Source organism: Hyalella azteca, unplaced genomic scaffold (genome assembly GCF_000764305.2).
Source record: "Hyalella azteca isolate HAZT.00-mixed unplaced genomic scaffold, Hazt_2.0.2 contig17430, whole genome shotgun sequence".
In the NCBI taxonomy this organism is placed as follows: Eukaryota; Metazoa; Arthropoda; class Malacostraca; order Amphipoda; family Hyalellidae; genus Hyalella; species Hyalella azteca.
This window is the reverse complement of record NW_025947213.1, coordinates 44,705-56,099: the sequence shown is the minus strand read 5'-3', so window position 1 is coordinate 56,099 and position 11,395 is coordinate 44,705. Positions and strand designations below refer to the sequence as shown.

The 11,395-nt window shown below is 38.7% G+C and overlaps 1 protein-coding gene across 1 annotated transcript; it reads left to right on the top strand.

Moving 5' to 3' along the window:
- Window positions 1-602: 602 nt before the first annotated feature.
- On the top strand, window positions 603-11,367 carry LOC108667840 (pro-resilin). The gene is made up of 3 exons (XM_018154929.2): window positions 603-793; window positions 10,256-10,442; window positions 10,805-11,367. Exons 1-3 carry the CDS (start codon window positions 770-772, stop codon window positions 11,365-11,367), a joined length of 774 nt encoding a protein of 257 aa, XP_018010418.1. The 5' UTR covers window positions 603-769.
- The last annotated feature ends 28 nt before the right edge of the window (window positions 11,368-11,395 follow it).

Genomic DNA, 11,395 nt, shown 5'->3' with positions numbered 1-11,395 from the left:
GAACGGTCATAGATTCATTAAAGCTTTTTTCTTCAGTGAATATGTTCATCAATGTAGATGATTTTTAATGAAATCATATTTTGCCCTCATCCACCGTCTTTTTAAATTCCACTCAAATTATTATTTGAGTTAACGAATTTTGGAATGTTTAGATTTATTCTCATCAAGTTCATATCTCTTTTTTTCGGGTAATAGAATCAAAATTTAATTTGATCGGCAGATAAATTACGCTCAAAAACTCCCTAAAAATTAACTCTTTCACGATTTGCTCGTTTTCTTGGGGCATTGAACCATCCCGTCATGAAAGATGTATATCATGATGCTTGACTCGCGTGTCTAAGTAAAACAAATATTTCGGGCCGGTGATAGCTAATTGTAATAAGCTTGGAATTCAATCGTGTTTCTTTGCTCATTTACTCATTACTTCGTGTTAATTTACTCAAACGTGTTTTTTTACTTTACTCATTACTCATATAATCGGTTTAAAAACAAGACTCATTAAAACAATTCACGTTTCCGCAATTTCATTGCTTTTTTCATTTCATCTTTTTCTTTATTCCCTTTACTACATCTACTACTGAGATTGTAAATGTCACGACGCATTTCCTACTTATGAATGTATTTCCCATTACAGAAGACGACTGCTTGAGGCATATTTTACGAACGCTCTCATGAGCTGCGCTTAACTAAATACGAGAATAAGACAATGTCTTAATAGTGAATACGGACTACTGAACGAAATTATTAATTGAACGAAACGGGAGCTGCCATGAAGCCGAGACCAGTCTTTCTGGTGAGTACGCAGTAATATTCTTAACAATATTACATTCTTTAAAGCAAGAAAATTCTATTTTCAGCAATATTTTGGACAAAAAATCCATAACGAAAATTCCAAAAAATGTGAAAACGGTGAGTCAATTTATACAATATGTTCACTTCAGCTTAATTTGATATATATGCCATTAAATTTGTCATATTTACTATATCGCTCACGTTATCTTAAAGTGTCAACTGTTCGACGCCGTTTCATCGTTGCCGCTTTCTTGCGTTTGTACCCACTTAATTAAAAGCTCATTAAAGCGCCCAGTTATATCCAGGTGAGGGACGCTTAATGAGGCTGCAGCAAACGCTCGCTACGTTTTTCAGAACCCGTAAGATCAGCTGATATTAAATGGTAAATTGGGACCAGTTAACAAAACCCCTCTTTAAAACGTGTTATAGGAATTAAGCACATCGCGCAGCTAGAAAAGTAAGTATAAACTCCTAAATTTTTTCAGAAGATCATAAGCAGCATTGCCCTAATTCATTAGAACCCTTTACCCTTTTTTGAGTACGTCAATAAAAGTCCTGCCAGTTCAAAAATGGTCTTATTTTGGAAAGCTGTATATAGTATGCATTTCTATTAATGTCTTACCACTTCATTTTCTTCTCAATTAATATTTGATTCTTTATTGAGAGAGTTCTCAAAGCACTTTTGAACTCATGACTATAGTTTTTAAATTCTGTTGTGGAAAAATTCACATCAATGGCATAGACCAGGAACTGACCCATTACTAAGGCCTACGTATGCAGCTCTGCAGAGTATATTATGCGGTGCGTCCGCATTTACACGCTGATGTTGAACGAAATTTAATATTATAATTTTTTGTCGTGAATTGATAAAGAAATTCACGAATATTTTCAAATAATAGACTTATGACTTAATGAAGCAACGAACTGCCCTCACTTAATAAAATATTGCCGATCGTTATTGATGTATTAAAGACATATGGACAGAACCCTCGACTTCATTGAAGCTTCTATTCTCCATGCATGCATACGGAGATGACCGAAGATTTACAGACATGTCCGCGATCTGGCCATCCTATACCCAAGATTAAATACGTTTGGATATCGATCACGCTTTTTACAAGCCAAAGTTTTGCCAATAAAAATGATAGTGTGAAAATAATATATCAACTGGATGCCACATAGCTATAAGCTGCACTACATTACTCATTACAACTTATAGCTGTAGATTGTAGAATATATAGTATAAGGCTCTAATTTCCTAATAAATAATAAAAAGATCATGTAGATCCTAACACATATAAAACGCTAGTAAATTCATGCTAAGTTAGCTTTATTCGGTACTGAATCCACCAGGCCAATTATCTTACTATTCATTCAACATAAAATATCGCTTTCACTCTGCCGTTAGATGATAATTTTCCCGGCCTTTCTTAGTTCGAACCAGAACCGTTCGAACATTAATTCACTACAACTTACTCATAAAACACCATAATAATAATCCGAATATTTATAAACATTTACGATAAATTGCGTTTTTTCCAGAATAATTTAAAATTCAATTAAATTCAAATAATTATTTATCATTATTTGGAAAATAAACTTTTTTTTATTTCTTATACAACTTGATATAATTATGACATAACAATGATGAACCATCACGAATCACCATGAATATTTTTTTTAATTTAATGATAGATTGTAACACGCTTGAGAAGACGCCGATATTAAAAGAAAAATTCAAATAGATGGAAAAACCTCTTCGATAGCCAGAGTGAACCGAAATACCAAAACTTTTTATTATTTAATGCTTTAGAATGTACTATGAAGCCTAGACTCAGCAATCTTGAAAAGCTTTTGGTTTCACCACATCTCTTTTTAAAGCAGCCACTTCTCAGACGTTCATGACATGATCTATCATGACCTCGTACCACATGTGGTCATGAGGCATTCCATGCGATGCTTTCTTCTGCACGATTAACTGCTAACGATAGCCATGACAGCAACGCTCTATACCATGCAGCTCTCTTCTGCAGTCCCGCACTTCACTGAGTTCTTCCTCCAAAGACCATCAGAACAGAACCTTTATTCCGTCCCAGGCTGAATCATAAGAAGGATAGATTGTTGTTTACGCCGAACATCCAGCGTAGTAATGTTCACAAATGAGCGTCATGGGAGAAAGTGATGAGGATGCGTGCTCAACGAAAGGGAGCTTCTTCCCCTTGACTTCCTGAGCTGATGTTTTTTATGACGCGCGGTTTCTTTGCAGCGCCAAGCTTAGCTGTTCGTCGAGCGATGCCCCAGCCTTTCCTCTGTCTTCTGTTTACATGTGCCAGAGTTATGAAATGGAATAACTTTACTCACATTATGAATCAAGATGTCTGACCTTAAAAGCTTACAACTACCTGTTCACTTTAAATTTTTCATTTATGCATATTAACATGAATGCATAACTGCATACTCTGCTGTGTTCTACCATTTCATCAACAAAAAAATAATCGAAGTTGTTTTTTTCTATTAAAGTTTTAAACTTCACTCACTGAAAACCAGTGAGTGAACTTGATGTCCAAAAATAACTTACATAAGCTAGCTCTGGCAGAATCAATGAGTATACGATTTATAATCAAATGAAATCTTCTTCGCGTATGGTTTTAGTCGCGTACTTCTACAACTATACGCGATTTCCAAAGGAATGGCGTCGTTTGTTGACAAACGAGATCTGAAACTGTCAATCCCAACCACAGAGTCGACGTCACGCAACCAATTGTTGCTTCACGCAATTGTCGGCTGAAAGCAATCGTCGGTTGCGTGTACCCGCAAATCGAGCCGTTGAATTGATCCCCTTGCTGTAAAAATTACTTTCTATAGAGAGTTAAGCAGTTGGTGCCCGGACGAGTGATGCATTCACGCTCTCGGTTATCGATTATTTCGTGAGGATTTATTTTGTTTGAAATAAAATCACTCAGTAGATGCAGTTAAATCATTCGGAAATGTTGAAAAAACCAAGAGAGCGTGCTATAGTTAATCAAAATTTTACAGCTATTCCATAGAACTTCAATAGAACTTCAATTGTTCTCCAAAAATTGACATCAGAATGAAATCGTGATTGATTGTATCAAAACGGTCCTTCATTTTGATTTTCCTTGTTTTATAAAATTATCAACAAAACATTTCTTGAAAATAATAAAACACTACCAATATCCCTACAAGTTATTTCATCAAAAATAAACTTTTCTATACTAACTCCAAATCTTTCGATGCGATCTAAAATATAATATTCAATTTCAATCGTAAGCAGGCCAGTCGTTTCAGCATCAGGCATCCCTCATGCCTGATGCAGAAAATTTTCACTTATCCGCTTGAATTACCGCGACAGCAGCGCGAACTCTGAGGGCCCATGACTCGTCAAAGCTGCTCATGCAATTAGAAAGGATGAACGTAGTGGTCAGGTGGATGACGTAAAGGCCTAACTGCTGCTGCCCAAACATTCAAACTCTTTTCAATCATCTTGGCACCGATGATTTTCTCATAAAATGAACATATGTTCGATGTCCTGGGCAACGCAATCCATGTTATTTAACAGATTTTGTCACAAATTCTCGCGTCAGCTTTAGGCCCTCGACCAATGCAGCCAACGGAAAGTTGTACTTCTCATGCCATGGAAAATGCTCCTCAATTTGAATATTATTGACATAAAATTTCTATTTCCTATATGCACTAGCCACTGATTCCGCATGAACAAATGTCAAGCACTCATTGAGCAGCAATCGGCTAATGAATCCGATTCAATGGAAATGGAAATATAAGCAAATAAAAAATGAACAATTAAACAAATAATGTTATTATTCCAGTAAAACAATAAAATTTGGGTCGATGCCGAGAATACGACAATCGTTAACAATTCTCGTTAAACGATCGAGTCTCTGCCAGGTTACACGTGTCTGTGCCTAAGCGCTTCTCTCTCAATCCAACGCAAATTTTGAGAGGCCGAACTCTCGGCTGATGACACCGGGGATAGAAGCCTCTCTCTCTTTCTCTCTCTTGCATGCATTATGAGGCTGTAGGTGATGATTTAAGCAGGATGTGGTGCTTACATCAGCCACGCACGCCGAGCTGCACGCGTGCCCAACCGTCGCTTGAAAGGGAAAGTTGGACCGCGGCTGCGGATGATCGGGCGCTGCCGACCTCCGCGTGGGAACCGTTGCCTTCCCTTGCTCAGGTGGCTGCACGGCTCTGGCATGACGCGGCGCTCGCTGCGAGAGATTATCACTCAGCTAAAAGCGCGTTCCTTCCAGGAATGCATTTTAGCCGAACTTAAACTAAGTGGGGAAAACTTAAGCCTTTGTCAGCTGAAGCGTGAGCCGTCAGTTGCTACAGTTACTAACTTAAATGATGAGTTGAATACGTTTAGATCTCTACTAGGAAACTAAAACATGGAGTTATATTATTAGATAGAATATATTTGATAAGCCTGGAAATACAATTATTGCGTTAAGTAATTTAGCACTAACGTGGAAGCTCTCTTTCCTCCTTCAGGTCATGTGTCAAGTAGAAGAAGGTCATATGCTCAGTAGAAAAATAAAATGAAATTTCACTTATACGAGCGCCTACTAAAAAATAATATTTCGGAAGCAATGATCGTAGCGGTGTCTTTAATTTTATGGCGTATGTTAATAAGTAAGTGGCGGTCTTGTCTACCATACTTAATTAGGCCTTGAACACAAAATTATCATCAATGGGAACAAACAATTGTTCGCCATGCGGTGAAGAGGAGGGAAGTGTGGATGATCTCGAGGATGATCCCACGTATAATCCCGTGCATGATCCCGTGGAAGATTCCAAGGATAATCCCGAGGATAATCCCGTGGATGATCGGACGTATAACTCCGTGTATGATCCCGTGCATGATCCCAAGGATAATCCCGAGGATAATCCCGTGGATGAACCCGTGGATGATCCCGTGCATGATCGGACGTAAAATTCCGTGCATGAACCCGTGGATGATCTCAAGGATGATCCCACGTATAATCCCGTGCATGATCCCAAGGATAATCCCGAGGATAATCCCGTGGATGAACTTGTGGATGATCCCGTGGATGATCGGACGTATAATTCCGTGTATGATCACATGGATGATCATACGGCTGATCCAGTGGATGATCCTGTTAAACCGTACGAGGCCATACATCATATTTGAAAAAAGCTAAATTTTTGATGTGACAGACACTTGATTGTTCAAAAGACTACGACAAGAACCAATTCTCGATTAAGATACAATTTTTTTTCCTCTTCATTTCCTGTGCCTAAAAGTTTGGAATTTATTTACACTTGCCGAGTTTGTCTACAATATTTAAGAAACTTATTGTAGCCGAAAGATGAGCCATTAAGATTTTTAAAATGTTCTGATGTTACCCTTGGGACGACGGCCCCAATTTACCTACATAAAAGGAAACAAGGTTTCATCGAAAGCGGCTTGAAAAAATGAGGAATCTGAGGTATGCTCATGGACAAATATGATTTACGCAGGGTTTTTAATAAATATGCGTATTCTCCTGAACTCAAACACGTCTCAGGATAAGCTAAGAAACTCCTGTTGACAATTAAAAGGAATATCAGGAGCAAAAGATTAGAGTGAAGGTCCTGTTGGAATGAATTTTCAATAAAAGATTACGATCGCTTGGCTAACCCATCAATTTGAAACTAAGAAATAAAATAAAAATAATTCAAGCTAATCAAATAAATCGGTCGTACAGTCTTGGGTCAAGAGGTCAGAGGGCACGCGACCTCAAGACGCGACTTTTGATCTCAGTTGAGCTCCTGCTAACGTAAAACAGGTCCTCCGCCGCCACGGGAAAGATTAGTGAAAGCTGTCGAGATAATTTGGCCTCGGTCTCAGCAGTGCATCTCGAAAGCATTCGAATTTATGTTAACTTTGAATATACGACGAAAGAACCCAAATCGGAGAAAAATTTTGTTTCGTCGAATGTTCCAGAATGATTTCAATTCGATGTTAAAATCAGTACATTTGAACACTGAAATACAACGAAAGGATTAAAATTTATCAGCATTCATTTAGTATACTGACTCTTTGGTGAAGAAGAATTATCGAATTTGACTTACTTTCAACATTGTTGCTTTTAACTGCACGTCTCTGAATGTACCAAGACCGCCACGAGAGTTCGTCTGGCCGCTGTATAAATAATAAGAAATTCCTGCCTTAGAAAGGCCACTGGTGTAAGCTATTGCGGATTATGGTCATAAATATAAAAACGGCTATGACCTCGACCTACGAAAATATGGGCCTAAGGCCTCTGTGTGTCGTTTTCCTACGAAAAAGTGTTTTTGTGTCGTTCTTTTTGTATGATACTGATGAAACCTGGAAGTCAAGAGCTTGACAATGTAAGCCCAGGAAACGAGAACATCCCTTGACTCGGAAGATGCCCAATATATTGCAGAAGCCTCGCTCTAACACTTTTTTAGCGCATCCTTCTTTTCTGGTTGATACAAAAGTTTATTCCTCATCATTTGCCATTTCGCATTTTTGCCAACATTTTTCGCAATTATACTTCTTTTCAAGCGGATATTAATGCATTATTGCTTCCGGCACAGATATGAACATCCATGCTTCACGATGATTGTTAAGCATCATTAGAAATACAACTGGTTTCGCCTCAGAAGTCGATCCTTTGAACAGTACACTTTAATCTCATTTTAAAAATCGTAAGGAGAATGGTAAGCATATTCAATTATTGCATATTCGGATGCTAAAATAATTAAATTTCTAAGTAGTTTTCTCGGCTCTTGATAATTTATCGAGGGTAACTAGTTGGTCAAGTACATAAAACCCCGTTTTTCTGTCAACCTAACTTATTCAATGTCAAGGCACTCGTTTGTAATTTCTCTTTATAATTAGTTTAACCCAGAAAACTTTAAACCTGGATGGAATGCTATGGTTTTTGAATTTCTGGTTCTCTAAAATTCTTTTCGACTTGTTCCTAGTCTGTATTGACATAAATTTGCTTATCGAGCTTATAAATATTACAATCAAGGAGTTTTCCATAGTTTTTATTGTTTTTTGGTAGATTGGCTTCGTGCGACCAAGACAATTCACTAATCTCAACACAACATAACACCAATACACATAACTAGTTCACTAATCTCATCCCACTAAGACACTTAACTATTTCACTAATCACTACACAACACAATTTTAAACTTAGCCAATTGATTAATCTCAAATCAACATAACACTTAAGGTCTTAAGCACACTCCGGCTATTCATTAACCTAACCCAAAGGTATCACTAATACGTAATTAAAAATACAAGGTAGTCTTCCAAACTCTGATCCTGACGAGAAAGGCGTCTGAGGTTTACTTAGCACAGCAGCGCTTATTGCATTGCTGTCCGTCTGTCTGAACGGCGACAGCAAGCAGAGCTTTCCACTCGACCGCCAGATGTTGAGCGCTGCTTTTAAGTCTTGTACAGTTTGCTGGGACGAGCCCCCGGGCCACACTTCAATCACTTGTGGTTTCAAGTCCAGGAAGAAGCAAAAGTGAAAGAACCTTCTAGTCTGTGCTATGAGGTTTTGTGTGGAATGTAGCTTCCTTTTTGAAACATATCTCAATTAAAGTGTTAAATACATACGATTCCTGAGTGAATTCGAACAAATAAAACATTATAATAATATAACATATAAAACATTTCATTTCTGATTTATGAGAATATATTCAATTAAACTCTAATGCTGGTAAGAGACTACAAGTCTTTTATTTAACATTACCATGCTCAGTTGAACATTTTTTAATTTAAATATAAACAAGGTTGGAGTAGAAGCACATTCCGCAACTGTCTCCACGACTTAGCTTGAGTGTTGTGTTCGTCATCTCGCTGCAAGATGGTCTGAAGGTGAAAGGCATTTAGCATAACGCGTGTCAACGTCTTTGTTAGCCATCAGGTTTTGACCAAAGGCCTAATGGGCTTCGCTGTGGCATACGAGACGCACCTTCCTTCTCAAGCACGTCAGCCAGAAAGTCCGCACGGTTGATGCATACTTTTGCATAGCATTTATCATAAGAGTTTAGAAGGTAAAAATGAAGCGCCTTCCAACCTAAACGCATATACCGAAAAGTCCGCACATTTGTTGGACGGCCTTTATCGTAAGAAAAAAATGAAGCGCCTTTTTTCAACCACATCTGCCGGAAAGTCCAGTCAGCTGATGCCCAGGCAGCCTTTATCGGAAGAGGTTAAAAAGTAAAAGAGAAGCGCCTTCCTTCGCAAGCGCGTCAGCCGAAAAGTCCGGTTAATGTTGAGCCTCGACCATCGGAGATTAAAAGGTTAAAGAAAAGATTATATCTTCTTTTAACCCCACGACTGAAGGAGTTCTTATGAGCAATTGGAAAAGATTAACGGTCTTTATAACTACGTGGTTTATCACCTTCAAACCTGAACGATGGCCAATTGAGCCGCGTGAAATCAACAAGGATGTCCATTCGAGTTTCTTTGTTAGGGCGCTGCAGATCCGGGAAAGTTTATCCATAAATTTACCACCATCTGAATTGTAATGCATTAGCAACAAATAATTATACTTAGATATAATTGAGGATGAAGTTGGTGTAAACCTTTCAGTAGATAGGAAGTTTTTCCTCGTTGAATTTCGTGTTATTAAAGCTTGATTATTGACTTCACTCATGAGAGGGCAATCACAAGCCAGTCTTATTTAGCCATTTGTCCGATGGCGGGACGAAGAATAACTGTGAAAAAAATGAGTTAAAGTACAAGATATAATCAGTTCATCTTAGTAAAGATTTTGAAGTTAAGTTGTTCGATTTAATAAGTTTAATTTGTTCCTGGTTATTCGTAAGGCTGTGCGAGTAATACTGAACTTTTTAATTATTTTGTTCGTAAAACCATAAATATCAAGCTTACTATATGTATAAAAATTTATATTCAAGGTAAACTTCAATTTAATTAAACGACTGTAAATGAGTTCTTTAAGTATAACGCATACACCAGAAGCGCAATAATTCCAATATTACAAGCCTTCTAATGACTGGAAAATATTCCTAACGCGGACATATTTATGTAGACCAAAGGGCTTTCAATAACACAAGCAATAAATTCAAAAGGACAAGGCTTCAGCTAAGTGACCGTGACCAATTTTTTCAATTAAGCGTTTTTTCAAAGTTGTGGTCTTTGAAGGGTTAAAAGTTGCTCATTGACAATATTGTACGATAAGGCTCAACGAAAATCTCGCACTCATCTTCCAATTATTTCCATCAGCAGTTTATTGTATAGAACCATTAAATTATTGATTATTTCCTGTGAAAGTTTTCTAAATATTCTTTATTATTTTCATTTTATTTTTTTTTTGTCATCGAAAAATGATGATTATTCATATTCATTCAGGTTACTAGTCAAATATTATAGTCTTATTTGATTGACCTCTTTAATAAGGCTTCGTTCCAGGTCTGGTGGGTGCCCCTGCTCTTGTGCATCTCGACCCTCTGCACGGCAGACAAGTTCGCCACACTAGCCGACCCCACGGCACGCATCGTCGAGGCCAAGACCAAAGATGGCACCCGCATTGTGCTGCTTGTCGCCGACGACCCTGAAGACTTGACGACTAGAACCGCCAACATCGAGAAACGAAAAGGTAGGCTCTCAATTATATGAATAAAACTAAAATTGATGATTTTAATTATTTCTGGTTGTTATCTTTAGCTTGAGGGATGAACAAAGGTATGCGCAGGGGAGAGTACATTTCGTTGAGCACATACTGTATGATAACAAAAAAATTGCGATCTATTTCAATGATAAATATTTCATAAAATGCTCCTATACAGTTCATTTATTTACCCATCGTGCTTTTGTATAATTTTACGGGATACATATTATAGGGGAAAAAATTGCTAGCTAATTCAATGACACTACAAAATAGTTCAATCCTTTATTTAGCTTCTCATTATTGCATCGTATTCAACATAACAATCGTATTCAACACAACTCAATCCACAGCGGAGCCTGACAGCGGCAAGATACCCCCGCCCCCGCTATACCAGCTGCCTGGTCAGGGCTCGGAGAACAACTTAGTCTCTCCGCTGCCGCTTGAGGAGCCTGGCCAAGAGTATAGCGCCCCTGCTGCGTCACAGTCCTCAGGAACTTACTTCCCTCCTACTGCTCCTTTGGGCACATCAGGTCCTGCCTATTCTGCTCCTGCAACGGCATCTGGCCCTATTTCCGGTAGAGGTAGCGGGGGATACTCGGGTGGCGGAAGCGGAGGAATTGATTCAGGTTCATTCAGACCATCTCAACCTCTGCCAAGCGTCCCCGACCAGTCCTACTCTGCCCCAGGTCTTGGGGGTGCAGACCTAAGAATTGTCATCAACGGTGACGGTAACGGCGGCTTCAACGCAGGCACAAACGAACTGGGTACGGGATATTCTGCTCCCTCTGGCGGTGTAGGCCCTGGAGCTTTGGGCTCGCCTGCATCGAACTACGTCGCTCCCTCTGGTGGTATAGGCCCTGGAGCTTTGGGCTCGCCTGCATCGAACTACGTCGNTCGGTGGAGGTTTTGGTGATGGAGGTGGAAAAGGTAAAGGTTTCGGT